At 38.6% G+C, this 26,159-nt stretch overlaps 1 protein-coding gene across 1 annotated transcript in view; it reads left to right on the top strand.

The window, feature by feature from the left end:
• The first annotated feature begins 7,514 nt into the window (after nt 1–7,514).
• Nucleotides 7,515–26,159, top strand: part of si:zfos-911d5.4 — a 29,019-nt gene continuing 10,374 nt past the window's right edge. The window contains exons 1-6 of the mRNA XM_035533863.1: nt 7,515–7,606; nt 8,150–8,370; nt 8,841–8,941; nt 10,839–10,990; nt 12,320–12,548; nt 15,860–16,080. Coding sequence (XP_035389756.1) covers nt 8,174–8,370; nt 8,841–8,941; nt 10,839–10,990; nt 12,320–12,548; nt 15,860–16,080 — 900 coding nt within the window. The 5' untranslated portion in view covers nt 7,515–7,606; nt 8,150–8,173. The remainder of the gene's footprint in view (nt 7,607–8,149; nt 8,371–8,840; nt 8,942–10,838; nt 10,991–12,319; nt 12,549–15,859; nt 16,081–26,159) is intronic.

Raw genomic sequence — 26,159 nt, 5'->3', positions numbered from 1 at the left:
TATATATATATATATATGTGTGTGTGTGTGTGTGTGTGTGTGTGTGTGTGTGTGTGTGTGTGTGTGTGTGTGTGTGTGTGTAATACATAAATGTAAAATATATTGCCCATTGAGGTATGCTTTTTTCTCATACTATTTTTATATTTCCTTTCAATTATCTGCCTCCAGATTCTCTTGGAAGTGTATACAAGTGTTGCCTTTGTTGCCTTCTTTAACAATGCACACCGAATCAGTACAGGCAGTTTCACCTTTTAACCTTGTCCCTCCTAAGAGTCAAAATTAGCAAGTGAAAACATATGACTCACTTCATTAGTGTATTGGGGGGGTGGGGGGGGGGTGTATGTGGGCAGTTGTAGTGCCTCTAAGAGCTCAGCTGCTCTTCCTGTGTCTGCTTCACCCAGGCATGAAATAGACACTGCTGATCAGTGATCATTATGAGCCATAAGAAACTGATCTGGTGTCAGTAATTAGATGATAGATGATGGGAGGTCCCCTCCCCCAAGTCTACAGCACCCTAGAGACCCTAGAGAGAATAAGGTAAGGGCGGAGTGGAGAGCGGGAGAACATTCCAGGGTTCTATCATTTCCTTGCATGCAGCTTATTTGCCCTTCACCTCAACACCTGTGTACTCTTAAGGAGCAATGTGCTCAAACCTAAACCACTCACAACTGTAACATCACTTTTAACAAGGCTTTCATAAACACTCCTGCTTTTTCTCTCTTAGACCTTGATGCATCTTCTGAAAAAGAGTGCAAGTTAAAAATAAATAAATAAATAAATAAATCAGCAACTACAACAAAACATTGCTGGTTCCCAGGGTCATCCATAGGCTAGTAGGCCCATAGTTTGAAAATTGTACATAGGCTATTTTGTAACATTAATAAAAGGCAATAAATGTAACTAGTTAAATATCAACATTACTGTGCAACACAATAGTACAATAGTTGAAACTGGTTCAAATCAGCTGCTTTTGTACCCTTTAGTAAAAGCACACCTTGTTATGAGTATATTTTATGCAGTCCAGCATGTGAATAAATTTGAAGTATATAGTTTCCATAACTACCCCACTCAAGCTAAAAACCTTGTTTGATGACCACAAAGGCCTCCAGTATGACTGCGTTTACCTCAAGGCTGTCCATACTAAATAAAACTATTAGCTAATACACGACCTTACCACGCCATCATGCCATAATTTTTTTTCTTTTTTTGCGAACAGCCAACATCAACGCAAAGTTTATCTACCTCGTTGTTCCAGTTTGTGCTCACTGATGTAACGATTACAGGCAAGTTGCTTGGAATACGCCCGTTTCGCTATTAACCTCTAGATGGCGATAGTAGATGTGGTTTAGGCTTTAGAACCTATTAAATGCGAGCAACACAATCACAGCCCACTGATCGCTAGCATCGTTATAAATTCACCTCTAGAGTTGTGAACAGCTTTAATAACAGTGTTTCGTGAAATGTTAGCTGTCTGTCCTGACTGAATGTTAAATTCCATGGCATGAAAAAGAGGGGCAACAAAAGAAATCACACCAATTAGCCTTACGGTATCTCTTACAATATGGCAAACAAATCCGAGGAATTCAGTAATTAATACTGGAGCATGCCAAGCAAGTGCAGTGTGGAATGTGCACGCAGGTATTCATATAGGGCTATTTTGTGTCACAGAGCAACTCTGATTGTTATCTCCTCAGCCCCATTAGGACAGTAAGACATGGATGCTTTCTTCAAATGAGAAGGATCTACACGAAGATCTGACCAGTTACCATTTTTAACATTCTCAGATAAGTTACAATGGAAGCTGCCAGTGACTGCTGTTTTGCTGTGTGTGATGCATGCCTGTCAAAATATTTCCAAAAACCAAAGGCAACTGGTGACATGTCGTTTAGTACATTGTGCTTTTTGTACCTTGTGCTTATAACACACATGTACACACACAAACATACTGACCCTATGTGTAGAGGGTTGACCTCAACAGATGATTTGTCTCATTCTCTGCCCAGTCTCCCCATAACAAACCAAGAGTCTATGTAATTTAGTCCTACAACTGCTCTCCACTGCCGGCAGTGTGGTCAGGAGCAGCTTACTGAGAGTACCCTTTGTATAATTGCCCACCATTACCAATAATACAGGCCCAAAAGGGGCCTCAAAATTGAGGCTTCAACACTGCAGAGTCCCCCTTGCTACAGCAAACGATAATTGAACAATTAAACTTTAGCAAAGCTGATGAGCACTGTGTTGTGACACTCTGTATTATACAATGAGCTTGGAGATGAACCCCATCTACATTCAGCTTTAGGCCCTTTAGGAGAAGAGTTCTTTTTATATAGTAAAAACATCCAAGCCAATTTTATATAACTAGATAATGCACACATGGCAGATAACATCTATTAATAGTAGTATTATCAGATTATACCACCAGATGAATAACATCAACGTTGGCAGAGTTATACACATGGCTGTTCAACTCTGTCTTTAGGTTAGGTTGTGACTATGATAAAGTAATTATATGTAACATTCACATAAGAGATTTCTATATTTTATAGTTCATATAGTGTTTTGTAGTTTCTATATGAAGCATTAAAGTAATAGTAAAGCAATGTGACTGGCTGGTCTTAAATGAACACTTAAGATCATATGGTACTCTATGGTAATGATAGAAGAGATATTAGATATTACATATTAGAGATCCAAACTTGAGAATTAAGAGAAACATATATGGTCAAGCAGAATGGCTGTTCTCTGCAGGTTCTCTTTTTAGTCAGGGAAACGTAGGGGCAAATACAGGGTTGAGATTTTACTTCATACATTTATTTCTTTACTTTGCATAAATTATTTGTAACATATATAGTAGAGAGAACTTGATACTTGAAACCGAAAATCATTATGGGCCTTGATGAATCATTTAATCAGCTCTGCAATGTCCTTCACACATTATGTGTTTATGAGCACGAATGTCTTGTAAGTTAATATAAAACAGTGACTTAGGAAGTCTTGTTTATCAAGAGCTTAGTGGCATTTGTTTATCCCTTAGTGGAAATGACTGGTGGGAACCAAATTAAATAACTGAGTTTTGCCTCAGTAGTCTATTTGTCTGGTAATTGGAGTGAACTGGGTGAAAAATACAGGCCTTTATTGAGGCTCATTGTACTATTATATATTATCTTGCCATTCTGATACTGAGGACACAACTACAGAATGCTTACTTACACCTAATGAATAGTAAATATCTTTAAAATGATTTAAATCTACACCAGCCCTATATAGAATTTATCCAAAAGAAATTTGATTTGCTTGAATAAATTAGTTCACCACTATCTGATAACCACATCTAAAGATGTAGATTCAAATTAGAGTTGTGTTCTTGTCATTCAGAATCATGTACTTTATGGAAATTCTGACTTATGATCAATGCAAAGCTGCAAACATGAGATTCATCATGTTTTCTGCTTACAACCAAAACAAAAAATATAGAGCAGATGTCTAAAATTATTGAAACCATATTTTACAGTTTAAACAGAGGCCGAGGTTCTTCTAAATGGATTTCAACTGAGCTGAATGACAATAATCCACCACACACCAGATGTGACCCTCTCTAGTTCCCTTATTAAGTCCTGATTTAATCATTTACCCTACTAATCCTCACACTTATGCACAGGCTTTTTACACTGAGATTAATGAATTGGGAGCATATGGGGAAAATCCCATAGATTTTTAGTTGAATTAGAAAGGGAAATCTTTTACATTTTAAAGCATTTCTATTCTATCAATGATGACCATTAATTTTTCAGTATCACATGTCTGGAAAAGTAGCTCTTTTGATATATAACTGTAACTGGATGTATAATGAATATATTGTACTCCCTTCAAGGTAGTGAGTATCCAGGACTGTATAATTTAAGAATCCCCTAAAAATATATGCATACAACAAAAGTACAATATGTAACCATGTGGTAACATTATCTGATTCTTAATATTAAGGCTTGTTATTATATATATATATATATATATATATATATATATATATATATATATATATATATATATATATATATATATATATATATATATATATATATATATATAGTTATTATATTGATATTATATATCCTTATTATATCATTGTATCATTGATTATTGTTTCTTTGGAAGGTTTGGATTACTTTTCTCTAATGCTGTCAAGTTTTGTAAGATTTCTAGCAATGGAGTCTAACTTCCAACCAAAACATTTTGATTAAACATATCAGAGCAGTAGATTAGAATTGGGGAAAAAAGTGCAGGGCTTCAGATCTCTATGAACAGGGCTTGGTACATGTAAAATGTTGTATGCTTTCATTGAGGTCATGGTCATGCCATCCAGAATACAAAGGTGTAAAAATGACAGCAAAAAAATGACTGGGATAAGGCATAGCATTTTACCACCTGTTAGGAACAAGGCTGTTTTAATAATGGATACTAATTGAGAACAGTAAAACACTAAGCCTAATTAGAGAGAGCATGTCTAAATCGTTTAAACAAAACATCCATTAACAGAAAACAATGACGCTAAATAGACTATAATTAACTGTCTATTGTCTCTGTAGTTTATTATCGCCCTCAGCATTTGCACTGGATTATATATGATGTGTGGTTCTGTGCTAAAGCTGAATGCACTCCATCTTAAGCAAATAAAGAAAAACTCCTAACTGTGGTTTCTATTCTCCATCAATAGCTAAGCGTAGAGGAATAATAATCTAACGATGGGTTTTTGCTTTGTTCTCTGATTGGAGACGATATTAAAGCCTGTAAGGGAGGCCTTACGCTTGAATTCAGTGGATATTGCGTCTGCATCGGTTTAATTCCTCTTTCTTTGACTCCTTTGTTGTGGGTTTATTGAGGTTGCGCCTGCACTATCGTGCCCATCTCTCAGTGAAGTGTGGGTCAGTGGTGAGGGAAGGAATCGCTTTATTGCTTTTTATTGAGCTCATATGAGCTGATTTGGGTATCGTTTTTCGATATGAGGCTCTTTCAGCCCGCTTGTGTTGTGGTCTCATTCTGATGTTTATCTTGGCTTCTGAAACGCTGCCTGTGTATTTATGCTAAAATTAAATATTCTTAATCTCTGAACTAATATCCTCTTTTTTATGCCTATGTAGTGCCAGAAGTGTGTATGCTATATCTGAAATAAAGTCTGATGAAACATTAATTTCTGCTTTTATTGAAGAAGTGCAGGAGGTGCAAACAGCAATAAAGCCACAGGGGAAGAGCTGTTTGTTTGGGTGAAGGCATTGTGGGAGAAGATTTCAGATACATACAGCTCATAACTAGCCTGTAAACTGAATGTTTTGCTGCTAATTTTTGTCATTCTGAAATCTAAAATGTGATTCTCTCTCAATTAAAAAGGAACACATTTCATTCTTAACAATGGTGAAATAATATTTGCTAATAATATCAGACAAGCCTGAGGCCAGTGCCTTCAGTAATCAAGTAAATCTGACTGAATTATGCTTAATAATTATGCATAATAAACAAATGTTAAAACTTAAACTCAACTCTTTCTCTGTAATTCTTTTCACTTACTTTCTCACTCTTTCTCACACATACAATCTAGTCATACTTCTTGTAACAGAAGGCTTTAAATGCCACCCTTTTACCTTTAACAGAGACAAAAATACACTGAAAAATAAAAATACACTGTTCTTTGCAGCCAACTAAAAGCCATTCTTACTACCTCATAACTGCACAAAAGCAAAGAAGTGCTCTTTAATGAGCTAAAATGATCTAAAATTATTTTATGGAAAGTGCAAATCTTCATTAAATTAAAACTGTTCACCCATAACCTTTGTAGTCATACTGAATTGTATTACTAACTATTCATAAACGTGCACACGCATGCGTGCGCACACACACCCACACACACACACACACACACACACACACACACACACACACACACACACACACACCCCACAATTATTGGTTAATGTGAAATTACTTACATTCAAAGGCATTGTTGTTGCATGGTTAATGGAATAAAGTCAAAGAAAATAATACAACGCATTGAGATTTTAGTTAAATGCACTATGAACCCATGTTTAAATCAGCAAGCCTCAGCATTTCCATTTGATTTTATCAGAACACGATTTTGTAAATAAAATCAGTCTTAAATAAATAGTCAGGCATGTATAGTCTGAGAAAGGTTATACTGTGGCCTTTGTGAAGTCATTTGCTCTGAAACTGACATCATGGGTTGAAAAGATCACCATTTTCCTGCCATTCGATTTAGTGTCCTCCATGAGATCACCTGATGGTGGACTGGTTTTAAAAAGACAGATTAATCTTGACTGATTTACTTGTGTCTTCATGTGGAAAGATTACCACAGCGGTGTGTGTATGTGTTAGAGAGATAGAGAGACAGGGGAGAGAAAGATGACAAAGATATAGAAGAAGAGACAGAAAACTTCACAAATACACATAAGAGAGTGAGAAAAAGAGAGTGGGACACAGTACTGATCTGTATCGTGCGTTTGTTCATACACCTGGCGGCCACTAGCTGTACCTCTTGCAGTAAAGCTTCTCCCTTTTGGCTGCTAGTTTGATTTAATCCGGCACCATCCTGAGCATGAAAGGGTGCCAGCCGGGCTCATAAATCGTCAGGCTCACTTTCTAAATCACCATCTCACTCAAACTAATGAGACTCAGGACAGAGCTGTGGTACCTAACCCGTACTGTGGCGTATTTGAAAACAAATGGCTGTCCTTTGTGCCATGCTAGCATTAACATTTTACATGCCCTGTGGGCAACTAGCACAGTATAAATTGGCCAGTGAGCTAATCTAGCATTAGCCAGTGTATGCATGCATTATTAAAACATGGTCTTTTAACACATGGTCTTTTAAGAAATATAAATAGGTGTGGGTTTACCACCTCTACTAGGAACATCTGTCATAAGGTGTGTGGGTTGGATTATGTGTTTTTGCCACAGGCTGCAGGGTTTAGATGGAGGGGTACGTTCAGTAAAGATGATTGGTGTCTTCTGACTGAAAATAGATTGGTATGTTAAGTCTTGCTACCTGCTTTAGTATGGTATATTATGTGGTTTGCCTAACCCCTATGGCAAACCAGAGAATGGCTCTCTTTGGTCTGGAATATGAATTCAAATAATTTGTTTGTGCTGTACAAGTATACTTGTAGGATAGATAAATTGTGGCTATGACAAGAATCTGCATCTTTGTTAAGCAAAATAAAAACCTAATTAGGCCAATTATTATTGTTATTATTATTATTATTATCATCATTATTATTATTATTAATAATAATAATAATAATAATAATAATAATAATGTTCAGCAGAGCCAAACGGCGAAAGCCTGTCATAGATAGCAGACTGACGTCATCCCTGAAGGGAGAAATCAGATCCTCCACGTGGCTTGTTGTTTACATCTAGGAACTGTTGGAAAGAGAGGAGGAACTAACGACGGTTGTGAAATATCGCCCCTGTATACAATTTCATTGCTCACATGTTGTCGTGTTTTAGATGTATGAACTAGTGTGAACTCTAGGTCGGTAACAGTGAATGGTCAAAGTGCTGACAAACAAACCTCCGCTTTCCCGCTTTCGCTTCTCACGTAAGAGTTTTCTATTATGCTTTGTTTTGCTTCTTTAAGTAGCTGCAGCTGAAGCACGCGTTAGTGTCTTCGCTCGGATGTAGCCGTTGTATGCGTTTTGACGTGTTCGTGGAGACTTTGTTCAAACCCGGGTTGCCTGATCCCCCAAGTTTTATGTGGCCTACAAGGACGAATATTGCCGAACTGAGCTGAATTTACATGCTTTAGGTTTAAATAAACGCTGCCAAACCCTGTTTTATATAACAGGCTTATTCTTTTAGAAATGGTTTACCGATTTCTCACCATTGTGTTTTTAGTATGGCTTTAAAAAGCATTTCTTTTTATAGTTTTTTTTTTTTTTTGCATAAAAAATACTATGATCATACTTTGATCATCTTTTAATTACTCTACTAATAATATACTAATTGTATCATCTTGTGTAAAAAAAACTGTCTGTTAGGCATAGTATGTGAGTGTGTAAATTATATGAATTATGAATTTTAAACTGGAATTGTGGAGTTTAACTATCTAGAATAATGGCATGGTATACCTTTTGTTTGACAGTTTCAAATAAGGTATCGCAGCAGAATGTTACAGCTTGGAAGCCACTTGGTCCAAATGTATATACCCTGGGGGCCTAGGCATTCCAGCTCAGGATGTCCTGTTGGCTCTGGGAGTCCTGGAGCTTCTGTCGATTCTTCGGGTTGTTTGGGCCTTGAAGACAGCCTAGTGCAGACCACGGAGGAGAAGATTCCCAGTTTACAAGAATTTCTCAAACATGTCCAGTCAGTGATCCCATCTGTCATATTTGTTAATATAGATGTATTCAGAATGTTTGAGAGTATAAATGTTTAGGCAACTAATGTTGAACATAGGGGCAAATCAGTCCATTTACTGCCTTGTAAGAAACAATTAACTCCTTTTCATAAAAATCCAAATGCTGCAGTTGCATAGGCCAGCTACATATTACTCAGACCAGTCATTAATCCTCAGACCAAGATCCACATTACAAATGCTGAATACCTTTTACAGATGTATTGAGATATAGGATTCAGCAAAAATGTGAACTGTGTAGTGGGTGCCCAGGACTGAGTTGAAAAACACTTATGTGATATAAGATTCCAAATGCATATTACTTACCTTAAAATTGCAGTCATTAAAAACCATTAAAAAGTAAAAAAAAAAAAAAAAACAGAATACACTCATCACAGCTCAGGAGTTGTTTGTCTAACATGGTTTTTTTTAACAATCCCAGGAGAGTCAGTGGCCTGAAGAAGGAGGATGTGTTCTGTAACCTGCGAGTCCCCAACCAGTTTCAGACAGCACGAGAGGAGGTCAGCCTTATCATTGTTACAGGTACATGCAAGAGCATGTATTTCTCCAGTCTGGTCAATTAATCTTGAACCTCATGAATTCATGTATTTTTTTCTGTTCTATGGATTTGGTCTGCTATTCCCTTAGTGGTCACACTTTTCTGTACATTTGTAATCAGACCAGTCCAAGGTCTAGTTTACTTGTGTTATGCTTGACACCAACAACAGTCCAAAAACATTCAAAAGTTAAAAAAAAAAACAAAAAAAAACAAAAACAGTGAAATGCACCAAGAACAATTAAACACAACACTGACAGCAGACTTCATCACCCAACACAGACAAAATGGTAAAGTCCTTAGTTATCAACACAGATGTACTACAACTTCACAACCACTGACAGAAGTGAATAACATTTGATTATCTCATTACATTGATGCTTATGAAGGGGTGGGATATATTGGGCAGTAAATGAACATGCCAGAAGCAGAACAAAAAGGCGAGGATCTGAGTGATGGCTGGGACTGGGTCAGAGCATCTCCAAAACAGCAGGTCTTGTAGGTTGTTGCCTGTATGCAATGGATAGTACATACCAACATTTGTCCAAGGACCACTGGTGAACTGGTGTAAGGGTCAAGGCCGCCCAAGGCTCTTTAATGCCGTTGGGGAGTGAAGGCTAGTCGATCTGATCTGATCTCATAAAAGAGCTACTGTAGCACAAATAGCTAGAAAGGTTAACATTGGATATGATAGAAAGCTGTTGGAATACATACAGAATTGCTGCTTGCTGCATCTGGAACATCAGAACTGGACCATGGACCAATGGAAGAAGGTGGCCTGGTCTTATGAGATTTTTTTTACAACATCAGGCAGCATAATGCTCTGGGCAATGTTTTGCTTTGAATCCTTGGGTTCTGGCATTCATGTGGATGATACTTTGACACAAATGGATGGCCCTCCATGGACCGGACTTGTTTTCCAGCATATCTCAAGCCAAACAAGCACCTATGGCATATGATGGAAAAACAAGTCCAGTTCTTAGAGGGCCATCTTGTACATTACAGGACTTCATGGATCTGCTGCTAAGGTCCTGGTGCCAGATACCACAGGATACCCTCAGATGTTGTCTGTAGGTGTCCTTGTGGAATCCATTCCTCTGTGGTTCAGAGCTGTTTTGGTGGAACGAGGTGGATTACACAATATTAGGAATGTTAGGTTAGGCAGGAATGACCCAGGAAAATCTGTTCATGGTAGCAGAGAAGTGTGTGTCTGGGGTGGAGGTAGGAGGAGTGACAACAAGAGGTGGAGGTCAGGAGTTGGAGGAGCAACAGTAGCTGAGACATGTCAACATGACACCAGGAGTAAATGTGTAGTTTATCTATTAAACTATTACTCTCCCTGACAATCTCCCTGTAAATGAATGTGAGAAATAATCACCAGTTATTGTTCATTTACATCATGCTAATTGGTGACTACTAAGTTTTCATTATCCTTAGTGTTTTAACCATATGTTCCCATATCTGTATCGGTATAACTACTTCCAAAATAGAGGTAAGTCTGCTACATCTACAGCAATATCAAGATTTGTAGATGCCAGAAAAACAATTGTATATAATCACAAGCACATATTATTAGTTTTAGAAGTGATAGAATGTTTAGTTAACAATAATAGTTTGGCAGTTATAGTTAGGAATGTTAAACAGTTGTTTTTCCTCTGCCAGCAACACTGCTAAACCAACATACTTGAAAATCCTGTTAAAGAGCTACAACATTCTTGCAGACAGCCACATATCAAGTAATAGGAGCTGTGAGATTCTACTCCAGAAACTCCACTTTAGAGGATTTTTTTTTTTTTAATGATCAAAAGCATTATCAACTGAGATGTTCTTTAAGGTGGCCTATTTGTGAATCTATTTGTGGTCAGAATGTTCTTCTGTGTCCAGGTGCAGCAGTGTATTGCATAGATGTGAAACAGTGGGCAGGTATGGTTTCGGCTCAGGGTCCCAACACATGGCAGATCCAGGTGAAGGAGGAGGAGCAGAACTTCACCAACACATCCATCCACCAGGTTCCCAACCTCCTACAGGCCATTGTGGTAAATCACACCTCAGAGACTTTGCATAAGGAAACTCCAGCCCTACTCGTAAAGATTTGCTAGAGTTTAGTTCCAGCACTTATCCAACTCACTTCGGAATGGTCTGCTGGAGCACCTGAAAGTATAAAAGATTAGGGTTGCAATTATAGTCTGCAGGAGGGTAGATATCCAGGAGCAAAGCTAGTCACCCTTGCTATTCACCTGGCCACTACACATTGAAACTGAATTAAATAATGTCGACAAAGAGCAGGAAAGCCTATAGACAGCAGGCTCTTCATATAGATTGCAGCAATTATGGAAGAAAGAGTGGAAAATGCAAAAAATCTGAACCGTGTGACTGAACTGTATTTGAACAAGTGTTCACTCAGAAACACAGTGTACTTGTACTGAGGTTGAGATGATGATGATAGGGTATTATTTTAAGGGCTCATGAACACATGCTATTTCAGCATTAACTTGCTGAGGTTCAGCAGGGTGGTGCTTATGGTTTAACTGCTTCCTGTGATACCGGTTTGGGAGGTTAGGTAATTTTATTAAATGCCCATGGTGTTTATTTTGGAGCAGTGTTTTCTTCACTTGAGCATCTTATTTGCATAAACTAAACTTTTGGTTATGTCAATACAGCAGTGGACTACTGCAACAACACAGCAACAGTTCTCATTCCCTGTCTTGAAATAGAGGACTGGGAACCAGAACTGCTGACATGCAGCATATCTGTGAAAGTTACTGCATGTGTTGCATCACTCTGCACTTGTTAAGATTGGAAAATTAATAGTGAAGATTATTGCAGATGTTACACAGTATTCTGGAGTGTGTCCATAAATGTCACCATATGAAAATCAACAGGATGTATGTGAAAGTCATTGAAGATAATGTCATTTTTTACTGTCATAGTTATTTGTCTTTAATGTTGTGACCATTACCTTCACACCTTCTAAGATATAATGGATAAGCACCATTAGAAGTAGAAACATTACAAAATTAATTTTTCATTATTTTCCCAAATGTGATATATGCTATAATGGCTATTAGCTGTACACTTTATAAGAAAGATCTGTAAATGGGAATCACCTTTTACACAGTAAATTTGGAATCTCAATGACTTATTTGTGTGTTATGACCAGTCAGGCTAGTTTTTCTTGGCACAGATGGCCTCTTGCCTTGGACTACTTTAAACATAGTAGGCATTCATCACAGTTCCTTTTTAGGTGTCATGGAGAAAAGTGGCTCATTATGACATTATATTATGACATTCACTCAACAGTGAAAGAATATTTCACTATTTCATGTTCTGTTTGCTTAAAGTTGTTTAAATATATGTTTACCCAGACAAAAGCCAGAGACCTGTGCAGCCATATGAAGCGATGTGGAGTGAACCTCAGGCAGTCTCTCTTCCTACCCAGAGTACTCTTCCTCTCTCCACACTGCCAACTTGACAATGAGCTGAGCAAGAGGAAGGAGTTGGTCTCCCATAGTGATGTGGAGGATTTTGTTCAATCACTCCAGGAGAGCTATATGACATGGGTGACAGACGCTCTCACGCCATCATGGCTATCAGGTGAGAGGAATTGTCTGAGGAAGACCATATCAGATGACTTTCTGAAAGTACACTGTTTTAAAACTATGTAATGACAGCGAGACAGTGTGGAAATATGAAAATTAGTTGCCTGCCACTGTGCCCTTCTTATTATTCTTTATAATATGTAAATGATTATGTTTATTTGAACTTTAGTCTATTGCTCTTAGCTTAAAAGACACATTTAAATTTTTCTACTTTCACATTTTCTTGTTTCTAACAAGTCTAGACAGGTGTCATTAGAGGTGTAGTTGCATACGTTGGATATGTAACATTCTTGTATGACAATATATAATAAGTGAATACATAAATAACTCCTTTTATAGCTATTCAGTTTATAAAGAACTAATCCACCATGCCAGCCACCACAACCATGTTAGTTGATTGAGTGTAGTGGTGTCCTGTCCTCTGTCACGCAACAAGAGGACAGATGCTTGCAGATGACAATAAAGCGAACAGTTTATTAATATCAAAACAGTCCAGGTAAAAATCCAGATAACAGTCTAATGGGCAAACACATCCAAAAGGGAAAATTCAAAACTGAGTCAAGGAGAAAGCATAGGTGATGGTACAGGAGCAAACAGGTGTATCAGGGAAAAGGCAAAACTCATAGTTGAACTAAACACAGAAAAGGTCAATGCATGGATAAGCCATAGGCACACTTATAACGCTTGGTATGCTCTAGGACACAGAGGCAATATTTTGCAATGTGTAAGAGAGAGTAAAGTGTTTAAATAGGAGACATGATGAAGTACAGGTGATTAGCGATAATACTCTGGGGATGATGATAATTTCCCCAGAGGATTCTGGAACGTGTGTGGCAGTTTTGGAGGGCTGCATGACACACTATGGATTGTGGCAGCCTTTATGGGCCTCTTTCATGATTGACTTGATTTTGGAAAAAGGTGCAGAGTTTAGCTGCTTTTCAAATATGCTATATACAAACATATTAATACTGTTTACATTATGTATTTACTAGCTAATAAATATTTTACATACTGTTAATTTGTGCACTAATATGTATGGGCTGTATGTCAATTAAAAAATATTTTTACATATAGCAAGCTATATGTTGGCCTCACTGTACTAGCTAACTACCCATCTCTGACATGTTCACATTTAAAGCTCTCTCACTCATACAAGCCCTTGCATGTAGCAGTACACTGGTGTAGGATACAGTATTGGCACTTTGAGCTTAAACAAAAGTGGCACTGTAGAAGCCTACCAGGAACATGCAGACTGAGCCACCTGTTGGACTTTCACTAAAATGAACAAAAATTAGCAAAAATACACTGCCTCGCCAAAAAAAGGTCACCACCTGGATTTAACTAAGCAAATAGGTAAGAGCCTCCCATTGGATAATTACTGCATGGGTGATTATGTTTCAGTTGGCAACAAGTTGTTTAACCCTAACTGATGCAGTGTGTAGCTTCTCATTTGTTAAACAACCATGTCGAAAGACACATCCTGTAGTCATGGAAAAGATGTTAATCTTTTTCAGAAGGGTCAAATTATTGACATGCATCAAGCAGAGAAAACATCTATGGAGATTGCTGAAACTACTAAAATCGGGTTAAGAACTGTCTAATGCATTATTAAAAAGTGGAAGGACAGTGGGGAAACATCATCTTCGAGGAAGGAATATGGTCGGAAAAAAAATCTTGAACGATCGTGATCGGTGATCACTTAAACGTGTGGTGAAATCAAATCGTAGAAAAACAACAGTAGAACTCAGGGATATGTTTAATAGTGAAAGTAAGAGCATTTCCACATACACAATGCAAAGGAAACTCAAGGGGCTAAACAGCTGTGTAGCCTTAAGAAAACCACTTGTCAGTGAGGCTAAATGGCAAAAACGGCTTCAGTTGCTAGGGAGCATAAAGATTGGACTCTGGAGCAATGGAAGAAGCTTATGTGGTCTGATGAGTCCAGATTTACACTGTTCCAGAGTGATGGGTGCATCAGGGTAAGAAGAGAGGCTGCTGAAGTGATGCACCCATCATTCCTAGTGCCTACCGTACAAGCCTGTGGGGGCAGTGCTATGATCTGGGGTTGCTGCAGTTGGTCAGGTCTAGGTTCAGCAACATTATGTGCCCAAAGAATGAGGTCAGCTGACTACCTGAATATACTGAACGACCAGGTTATTCCATCAATGGATTTTTTCTTCCCTGATGGCACGGGCATATTCCAAGATGACTATGCCAAGATTCATCAGGCTCAAATTGTGAAAGAGTGGTTCAGGGAGCATGAGACATCATTTTCACACATGCATTGGCCACCACAGAGTCCAGACCTGAACTCCATTGAGAATCTTTGGGATGTCCTGGAGAAGACTTTGCGCAGTGGTCCAAATCTCCCATCATCAATAAAAGATCTTGGGAAAAATTAATGCAACTCTGGACAGAAATAAATGTTGTGACATTGCAGAAGCTTGAGTAAATGATGCCACAGCGAATGCCTGCTGTAATCAAAGCTAAAGGCGGTCCAACAAAATATTAGAGTTTGTGACCTTTTTTTTGGCCAGGCAGTGCAATAATAAACACTGTGAAATTGAAAATCCTTGACTGCTAACCAGGGATATCTGTGTTTATACTTAAGTGTGTGTGTGTGTTCATTCGGAAATGGAGGGCAAATAGCTAACACTAGTGATTGAGAATAGAGTCAGTGTATGTTTTAAATGCTGCAGCCTGTAGGCATTTGCCATTGCATGATATGGCCTGAACCCGAACTAAACTCAACAACGAGAAAGAAGAAGCCTGCTCCTGTAGGCTTGGATTCATGGGAAGATCTACTTAACTGAGTAGCTTGGTTATAATGCATTTTTTTCTTATTCTGTATTGTTTATAATAAGATGTTAAACTACTAACATCTGAAAATTTGTTAGATGTAACAAAAATTGGCAAAGCAGCCAACTCTGTTGTCTCATTGGCCAAGCACATATTTGAAGAAGCAGATCCAGCCTACCACCCCTTTAATTCCTATGGCCCTGTTTGACATTATAATAGTGACATAGTAACAACACAGTAACAGTATCACGTCTTATTGTTCTGAGAATATATGTATGAAGATTTAAAACTTAATCTGTCTAGAAAAGGTTAAATGCTACTAGTGGCATCTACTTATTGGACAGTAATTGTGTGTAATAAGTCTTACTGCTAGCGCTATGTCTAATAATGGTGAGAATACAGGATTTTAACAACTTGACTCATTTTCTGAAAGCAAAAATAAAATGCATCAGGGTAAGCTTCTTTTTGAGTATTCTTCTCACAATTGCTCTCATGCTGATTGACCAGGTCACCTGTCATTCAGGCAGCTGGGGGCGGTGCGGCATGTGCTAGGACAAATGGGGACTTGGGATCTGGTGAAGCTGTGCAGCGGTGTTGAGCTGAAGGGGGATTATCAGGGCTGCCAACACCTTGCCCTCAGCAGACAGGAAACAGACATTTTGGAGTTCAGGAGGGGAGGGACCCTCACTACAGACACATTCTGGTCTCTGCTTGGATACACACCACAGGTTAGAATGCTTTCTCTCACACAGGCACTTGCATACCAACACAGAAAATTGCACACATACTGTACATGCATGCATACATTCTTATGCTAATACACCACAGGTTAATATTCACACAGACACCAGCATGCATGCATACATTTCTGCTTAGTTCAGTGTACACATCCCTGGAACTTTTAACCGAAAAAAATTCAAATAAGAATGTTCTATACACAATGTTCTATTGTTCTATATATCTCTATTCCATTAGCCATCCTTGTAATAGGTATGGTATTATTTAATAAATACAAATTGTGTAAGTTTAAAAAGAGAAGTTTGATCTTAAAGAGAAGTCTTACAAAATAAGTATTAAGCTTACACATAATTGTTTAATGGTCCTATTGCACACTAAATGATCTTAAATAAACTACAGTGGTCTCCATAAAAAAGACTCTCCTTAAAAAATAAATAAAAGCAAAAGAACAATTTTGGTAGCTTTCTTGTTTAAAATGTAAAAAGTATCAATATGTTTAATGAGCCATTATCACTACAAATCAGCAAAAGGGAATAAAACTATCCAATATATTTAGAAACACTATTGGAAAAACACTGTTAAGATTAGTTTGATAAAGAAAAAATTCCTATCAGCAGAAAAATTGTGTGAGATGTCAGAAAAAAAACCCACAGGCATGCTTCTCTGAAAGAAAGTGGAGTTGCAGTTTTGACATGTACAATAAATAGGTACTTCATCAAAAACAGGCTTGACAGTAGAGTTACAGGAAAAAAGGCTTTTTATGACACCAGCACAAGAAAGTCTTCCTGTTGTACACCATCAGCAGACGCAAAATTTCTGGAATAACACACACACACAGAGGAAGTTCTGTATAAGTTTTGTGTGTGTGTGTGTGTGTGTGTGGTGTGTGACTCTCTCTCTCTCTCTCATATTCATATATATATATATATATATATATATATATATATATATATATATATATATATATAAGAGAGAGAGAGAGAGAGAGAGAGAGAGAGAGAGAGAGAGAGAGAGAGAGAGTCAGTCAAAACTACAATATAGTCTATAGTCAGTACTTAACCATGTGACTTTAATGGATCAATGGATCATTTACACAAAAAAGCACACACAGACACATATGCATAAAATTAATATAATGACAGACTATTGGTTTAGACAGGCATGTACACACTAAAAAATGAATCCGACCCTGACGTCACTAACTTAGTAATTTATGTGAGTCAGTTAGCTGTTGGTTGGCTACATGCAGTCATTTGGCCTTTTCAAATAAAGCTTTTTGTATAAATAAAAATACTGAATATATATGAAAACATTTATTGGAGACCAAAAAAAATGTGCTCATGATGTCAAAATTTCACCATTATGGAAACATGTTCACAAAAAGAATCTCTCTCTCTCTCTCTCTCTCTCTCTCTCTCTCTCTCTCTCTCTCTCTCTCTCTCTCTCTCTCTCTCTCTCTCCCCCTCTTTCTTTTTCTTTTTCTCTCTATGGCTCTCTCTCTCTGCCTCACTCACACACACACACACAGTACATTTGTCTTTTTCCAAATAACGTGCTGCTCCTTCACAGCAATAACAGCAGAAAGGCCATTCATTATGGTCCTGTTTACAAGAGATCAATAGCAATCCGGCACGCTTGGGTTCTGAAAAATGAGTTTTGGGACAGCACACATTACAGAGTGCAAATGAGCAAGGGTTCAGCACTAGCTCCCCCTACTGGTGGCGGGGGGGGGGGGGGGGGTGAGATGGAGGAAGGGGGATGGGGGGCATGGGAAAAACAGGCACAGCTTTTAGTGTTTTTACCTGTGTTGAGCGAAAGTCATAAGGACCGAGTGATGGTCCGGTCTACATATTTATATTACTGTAGCATCTTTATGATATTACAATCTCATATTACATCTTTCTGATATTGATTCAGACAGCCACATCAAGATGGCATTGTAAATGAAGAAATAGAATGTTCTTTCATTTCCATGGTTGCAATCACATTTGCCAACAGGTGGCACTGCAGTCAAATTATACCTTATGTGGAAGTTCCCTATCTGTCTGCTCACAGAGCCACTCTGTGTTTTGTGACAGTGTGGCTTTTTGGCACCAGGACGAGTATCAATGCTAATGTTTCACATTCACCTAAATCTCTGTCAGCCATTTCAGCTTTGCTGAAACCCCACTCAGCTCCATTTTAAAAATACCTGATAGAATGGCAGTTTGCGAGACACATCTGGGCGAACAGACTGGAGAAAGCTAACAACTTTCTCCCCTTGCCATCTTGGGTTGTCAGTATTTTATTATCACCCTCTTTGTAATCCTTACTTGGAAATGACACCAGTCAGTTGTAAGTGATCTGGTGTGTGTGGATGTTGAGTGTATGTTTTTCTGTGTGTGTATGTGTGTGTGTCATGCAGCGGTGTAAGTTTTGGGCGGAGGGACTGCTCAATGTAAAGCCCTTGGAAAACTGCTAAGTGTTTATGAGGCCTCACAGAGATTGTGGGACAATGGTGTTGGTGTAGGCTTACACAGACACATATTTGTATCGCAATTTCAGTGTAAGGACTCGAGGAGGTGATGAAAGGGGCTCTGGATGGCTCTTAAAAGCAGAGGCCTGTGATTGGTATTGTGTTAACACCTGGGCCGGGAGGAAGATGGAGGCCCAGAACAATGCACTCAGTGGTGGAGTATTGCGTAGCTGTGCTGGTTGAAAGGTAGAGGCCGTAAGGCATAATTTCTGTTGGGGTTGGGGGCTGGGTGTGTTACATTTGTCTGAGAACAGTTTTAAATGTTTATTTATGATAGTTGAGGTTAGGATGGGTGAGCTGGTCATAACATAGTAGGAAATATTAAAATCACCAATTGTAAGTAAATTTGATTCATTTTTATGTTTTGGCTTTAGTTTCTTTTTGTACAAGAGCTGTTTTCTTGATCTATCATGCATTTCTTTCATGGTGAACTTTCAGTCCTGAACACTCTCTGGGGCAGTTCTCTGTTTGTTTCTCCCTCTTGGCTGAGTGGCTCTCGTCTCTCCCATCGTCTTCAGCACAAACCATTTTTTTTTTCAGATTTCTCCCATTAACATCGACATGCCAGCCGCCAATTACTCACTCAGCCCTTCCATTCAGAGTCGCAGTGCTCTCTCTGCCTGCAAGATGCTCATTAGCCCAATCCAGTTAATTGTATAAGAAGATAATTGCATGTAAATGCTGGGCCTAAAAGCGGTCTTTCCAGCCTCCTCCCTGTCTGAATAGGCGGGTGGTTCGAGAATTCTGGGTAGTTTACTTAACGGGAAGGCAATTAATTGATTTGGCAAATGAAGTAAATACTCGAGATGCACACTGCGTGTGCTTTGCAAAGTGGAGATAATCGGGAACTGATTGCAGTACAGAGGAAACAATGAGTAAAACTTAATTTTAAAAAATAAACTAAAATAATTATAGTTGTCTGGCCAAGACATGGGATGAGAGTGATGATATTAGGGATATTAGGTTTTTTAATTGAATTATGATACAAGATTCTCCTTTTAAAAAAATAAAACAGGAGAATAATGAATGAGGAGTTAGAGGTGACATGGCATAGTATTGAGTAGTGTTTAATTTTGTCTCTGTCAAACAGAACAATACTTGGTGCCATGTTGACAGAGTGAAGTCAAGCCTAAAGACAGGCTGAGATCAGAGGTCGCATGATCTCGGGAGATTCTCGCCTTACATCCCAATCTGGAGAACTGTGCTCCACAGTGCTGGGGAGCGTGCACCTCTGGCAAGGGTTTCTGAAGCTTTTATACAGCCCACGTGTAAAAGGCTCACCTCTGCACCATGCACTTTGACAGTGAAATTAGAGTGCATGAGCACATTACTTACTGATCAGTCTTAAAGTCTACTGTATAGGACTGAGGACAATCATGCAGAACCTTTTTAAAAAACTATTTATTGTATTTTGTGCCTACAATACACCTCAGACACTAACAGGCCTTGAAATTGAGGTTTTTAGTGATTAAGTGTGTCATGACTGAAGAAAAGTATACAGATGAACAACCGTGGTTATAGGACAGAGTGGCTGCCATGCCTTTTATGTTCTCAGAATGGCTGCGACACTGGTCTTGTGCTTGCATCTCTGGGCCACTCTCCTCCCCCTGTGCTTCTGAGTGCTGGCTTGGCCTGCATTAAGATTCCCTCTTCAGCGTGAACCACCCATCTGCCCACCACTCCCTGGCTACATCATATGCCCTCCCATGGGCTCTGTCTCCGGTCCGAAGGGAGACGGCGTGTTAAAATATGATATGTTATTTTCAAAGAAATATTTGTAAATTGAGGCTGCCTTGCGGATCGGAGTTACATGCTGTACAGAGCTACACATTTCACAAATGAAATGCAAGCCCTGTTTGATGGCTCCAGCAGGTAGCAGAACTGGAGAGCGTAGCAGTCTGACACCTATTCCTGTTTGCAAAAACCCCCAAGCATGACCATTCAGTCTCGGAGGTCTAAAATTGAAAAGAGAGTTACTCTGAAATCCACCTCTTTACTTAAACAGGAAAAAGTGCTTCTCTGCAGCAGTCTCTGAAATGCACAGTGTGTGTGTTATCAGCAGGTATTTTGTATCATAAACCTCAGCCCTCTGTCCCTTGTTTATGCATAAGCAAATAATGTGCATGGTCTAAGTTTGTGGGTAGAACCATGGGCGGTAATAAATTGATGGTTTTATTAGAAGCTGCGTTTGATTCCTGAGCTCTGAAAGGGATACACTACAAGAAACCAAACACTGCGGAATATCGATTTTGCTTTGCTCTACCACACATGAGCGGCAAATCTATAATGCATTAAGCACTTGAACAGTGGCAGGAAAGACGGAAGAAGGATGAGCTCCATGCCGCAGTCACACAGACACAGTGTCTCCGCGCTCCCCCAACACTCTTCAAATCAAATGGTTTACCACAGCATTTAGGTACACTCTTTCAGGTTAATATTCTACAGGCACAAGGGAAATGTAATATTAGTATGTTGTTGGTGGGGTTTTTTGTGCTATACTGTGATAACCTGCATAAGGCAACAGAATTCCATTTTATTACACTAAATATTGTAAATGAAGGGATTAATTTTGAATTTCAAAACAGTGTATATACATATGAGTGTATATGTGTATAATATGGGGAGAAGATTGCAGTGAGGTACATAAGGTATTAAGAGAAAAAGGACATTTCAGACAGAGGTCCTTCATCAGCTGTGCAAGGAAAGAGCTTCAAAAGCAAAGTACTGTGTACCTGAAAAAGTTTTCTGGGAGCAACTGCAGAAAGATAAAGACTTTGCCGTTGTACTGTTTCTTTCTTTAGAAACTGTGTACATCACTATTTTATAGTGTGTGTGTCTGTGTGTGTGTGTGTGTGTGTGTGTGTGTGTGTGTGTGTGTGTGTGTGTGTGTGTGTGTGTGTGTGTGTGTGTGAGAGAGAGACAGAGACAGAGACAGAGAAATAATTCTTTATGGCCATTATATAATTATATAAGGTTTCCTGAAACAGAAAATTTAATGGTATATGTAATAAAAATATATGTATGTGTGTGTGTTTATATATATATATATATATATATATATATATATATATATATATATAGTAAACATAATGCATTTTTAAAAGAAATGTAAATATTGTATCTTGCTTGAAAGGGCCATATCTGTGTCTTATCTGAAAGGGCATCTATATTTTCTAGCCTATAGGTTCGTGATGAGCTACTAACCACAGTGATCTCAGCTGAAGGTCATGCAGCAAATAGACACTAGCTGAGCCTTTCAGCCTAAATTTCATTTACCCCAAAAGTGCATTAAACATGAGGAAGGGTCCTTTTCTTCACCCCACACAGTTTAATGCTACTTAATTATGCGAAGTGTTTGAGGTAGCTCTTCAAGCAAAGAGCCTGTCTCTATGCTGGAAGAAACAGCTGCTTGGGGAGGTCTGAGTGGAGGGTGGATACTCAATCAGTCCCTCAGCACATGCACGCAGCACTGGAATAAAAGCAGCTATACACGTACTCTCTGAGAGGAACAGTCGCTGTAACGTGTGTGATGAGAGAGAGGTCGCAGCAGCAGCAGATACTGATTGGTCCTGGGTTAAGTTAGGTTTTAAGGCTTTTCTTGTTTGTGAATTGTGTTGCTTTTCTAAGACAGGATTAACAAGGGAGATGTATAGCTTTGAGCGTAGCCTTTGTGATGAATCTGCCATTGATGCAAACTTTAGACTTTGAGTAGGATTTGACTTCCCTTCATTATATATTAACCAAAGAAACTTAAGGCCCAGCAACACTTTTATGAGTAGTTTGTGATTTCTGGGCATTTTCCCTTTAAAAGAAGCCTGAATTCAAAAAGATGGCATGTGCCTCTCCTTGGAGAAGATAAACATGGCAGTAATTGTTAATGGCTGGCCTTTGAAGGGCCGATTCATCTGATGGGGGTGTAAAAGCAGTGATCTGGGTCTGTTCTGCTTCTGATGCCAAGATAGCAGGACGTTGGCGAGACACAGAGCAGAGCGTAAACATGATTCATAAAATGAAAGAGTTTATTCTCAATCTACCTCTCCTGCCTCATGCAATTTCTGTGAACCTTTGTTGCCTTTGGTGTGCGTGGATGTGTGTGGGTGTGTGTATGTGCGTGTGCATGTGTGTATGCATGTGTTTGGAAAAGGGTATATGATGGTGTTGTTTGTGCTTGTGTGTGCATGTATATGTGTGTATGTTTCTACATGTGTGTCTGTATACGTGTAACTGTGTTTCTGTTTGAATCTATGTGTGTGTTTGTAAGCTACTGCTTTATGTTGTTGCTGAAATTGCAGCTTAATTGACAGCTTGCCAGGGCAGATATGGCAGCAAATCATGTGATTTCTCAAAGCATATGTCAACAGAACAGCCTTCATGGGCAGAGACTAGATTACGCTCAGCTAAATTTGAACGTTTGCCGGAAAACGGCCTAAACTTGTTTTCTCCGTCGAGCCTAATGACCTTCTATTGGGTTTCCAGTACTTCCTGAGTGCGGAGCGGGTTTGAACGAGGCTCGACTGGACCTTGTGAGCAGTGTGAATTCATCATGTCAACTGAAAGGTGACAGCTGAGTTAAATTCGAGTGTGATAGACCATGTTGATGAACAGGACCATAGATCTACACAAAAAAATAAGTGATGGGTCACAGGATGTCTTTGAAAAGCTGTGCCAAAAGCACCAACAGTCAGACATTTGATGTAGTATGTTAGACTGATGTGTTACCATCTTGATATAATGTGTTAGGCTGATATGTTACGATCTCTTGCCCACCCCTACTGGAATGCACCCCCTCCCTCCAAGCGTTTGGCATCTTTCTCTTGCTAATGCGTGGGCATTAGCATACAAGAACATGTTGTTCATTTGTTTCGAGTTGTTGTGTACAAGAAGGTGAGCATTCCACCTTTACCACAGATACATTTCAGGATACATGCCGTGAGGGAATCGGTCCCAGACTCTAGAATGTTAATTTGACTGTCACTTGCATTCCATTTGCCATTGCCTAGCGCCAAATGATGCATGCCCATACAACTGGCAAAGATCAGCATTCCTCCTAAGAGCCAAGTAGCACAAAGGCTAAAGGGGAAATTTCTTCTAATTAATAGCATCACAGAAAAGAGCAGGGAAAACCTTTTTAGGAGCAGTAGCCACAGTGATAACATCATGTTTTGTGTAGTCGTTTTAACATATTTGAGTACATCTAAAATAAGTGTCATGACACAGTAAGATATTGTGCATACACAGTGATTAAAATTAGTGAACTTGGTTAAGCAAGTTCCTGTTTAGTGTGTTTAAATACTTGTAGTTTCTATGGCAAAACACCTGTATGTATGTATGTGCTTGCTTTAAACTTGGGTTTGAAACATGGAGACAGTTATACTCAGGTCATGGTTTATTGTCCCTAAAAGTTTCTGAAAGATACACCTTCAAACATCCCTGTTAAAAATGCTACACCATAAAGTATGTTTTTTTTCCTCTCTCTATGAAAGCTAAAATTGCCTCTTCCATTTTTACAGATTTCTGTAATTAGCTCTTCAGGATAGCAGCTGCTTTATAGTAATTAGGTTTAAAAGTGGCTTTAGCAGATCATGGAGAGAAAAAAAAGTTAAACATATGCGATTCCCCATGAGGAGAGCCCTGTAGAAGCGGGCGAGGAGATGGGAGACACTCACAGGGATTCCACTTAGCGGGCTCCTGTGCCTCTTCCATCTGCGCTCTGATTAGAGATGCATACTGAACAGTGGGAATAGTGGCCGCGTTAAAGAGCAGTGTTCAGAGAGCTCCCAGTGGCCTGAATGTACATGAAGAGCTGGGCTGAGGTGTTGACATGCCCACACATGTGTACACGTACTCCCTGCTACTGCAGTTCTGTTTCAAGAACAAGACAAAGATTAACATTACAAAAATTAATATAATATTTGTGGGATTTTTTTTTTTTTACACAAAAAGTGAACTTATCAAGGATGCCTAACAATGCTTCCATAATGTATATCATGATATGATGTGATCATTTTGAATACTCTAGTTTAAAAAAATAATGAGATTTTTTTTGCAAATTCTAACAAAGGTTTTGTAATGGACAAGTACATTTATATACAGCCCACAGTTCTGCTTGTTCTCTGTCTGCAGTCTCTCTGCTGCAAACTGAATTAGTCACATTGAATTTAAAATGAACTACTTACTGTGTCTATTATCCAGTTAGGATGATTTACAAGGTGCTATGACCGCGTTTAAAAACAAGATGGCCGCAGGCAGGGCCCGCCGCTCTAAGTAGATAAACAGATAGCACCTGTTCAGAGAGACTCCATGGCCCTGTCTTTGTTTAAGTGTTTATCTGTCCCTCAAGTGTTTTAAGTGGAGCAATTTCCCCTGGCTTTTTTGTTTCTTTCTTTTTTCATTTTGTTTACATCTTTTACATTTATTTATCTGGTATTTTGCCCTGTCTTAAAAGCAGTGGTGATTATTAATCAATAAGGAGGGCTTTTCAGTGATTGCTCCTCATTTGGGTTTTGTTTTGCATCATTAGCTGCATCTGAATGGGTTGCATTCAGTAACTTTAAAAGGTTTAAGTGCTATGATTGTTAATTGAAAGCTTTCTCACCAAGTCTTCGCTGCTTTTGTGGTAAATATCAATTATAGCAGACTTGCAGACTTAGCCATGCTTGGGGGACTTTGCTTCTAAACGGCCATTTGTTTTGGAGTCTTTTGGTGTTGCATGCTACCAATAGCCATTAAAGTAAGATCAATAAGTGTTCATTTATCCGGTCGGGAGAGTTGCCACAGCAGAAGCACTTAATTATACATGCGCAGCAGCATTTGCTTTAATTGGCTGGAATCAAAGGAGTGAAGTGGATGGAATGGACAAATTTGCATATTTGTGAGTGAGTCAGAGCTGCTGATTGGCTGCTCCGCATAATGAATTCAGAATTTGCAAGTCATACATCTGTGAGGTTGAAATAAATCAAGAGCTTTTGTCAAGTTTGTGCATCTCCAGGGTTTGGCCAAATGCCTCTCTCTAGGTTTCACTTTCAAATGCACTGTTTGAGAGCACTGATGGCTACTAGTACATGCCAAACAGACACTGTGTTTAGGAGTATAATGGACAATAACACCATAGCAGAGTGATGTTTGTATTTATCGCTCTTTTTTGGTACTGTAGTTCTTAAAGAGGTAATCTTTTTTTTTTATTACTTATGAACAAATCCTAACATGGATGCAAGGATGCAACTTGAATAACATATTTTAAATAATGGTTAATAATAATAATAATAATAATAATAATAATAACAACAACAATAATAATAATAATAATAATAATTATTATTATTATTATTAATAGTAGTATTAGTATTAGTATTAGTATTAGTATTATTAAGGTTTTAAGAGCCTCTTACTGCAGAACCCAAAGCTGTTGTTGGACCTTTCTCTATAGTATCTCATGCACTTTCTGGCACACCTGTTCCCTGTGTTTCTCATTCTCCTTCTCAATTACAAGGAAGCCATTTTGTTATGGCCCCCTTATCTCCAGCCTGCTGCATTTCCACATTATGGTTGAAGTCC

The sequence above is a fragment of the Electrophorus electricus genome, chromosome 14 (assembly GCF_013358815.1).
Source record: "Electrophorus electricus isolate fEleEle1 chromosome 14, fEleEle1.pri, whole genome shotgun sequence".
Lineage (NCBI taxonomy): Eukaryota > Metazoa > Chordata > Actinopteri > Gymnotiformes > Gymnotidae > Electrophorus > Electrophorus electricus.
Note: the sequence above shows the minus strand (reverse complement) of the source record. Positions and strands in the feature narration are given on the sequence as shown.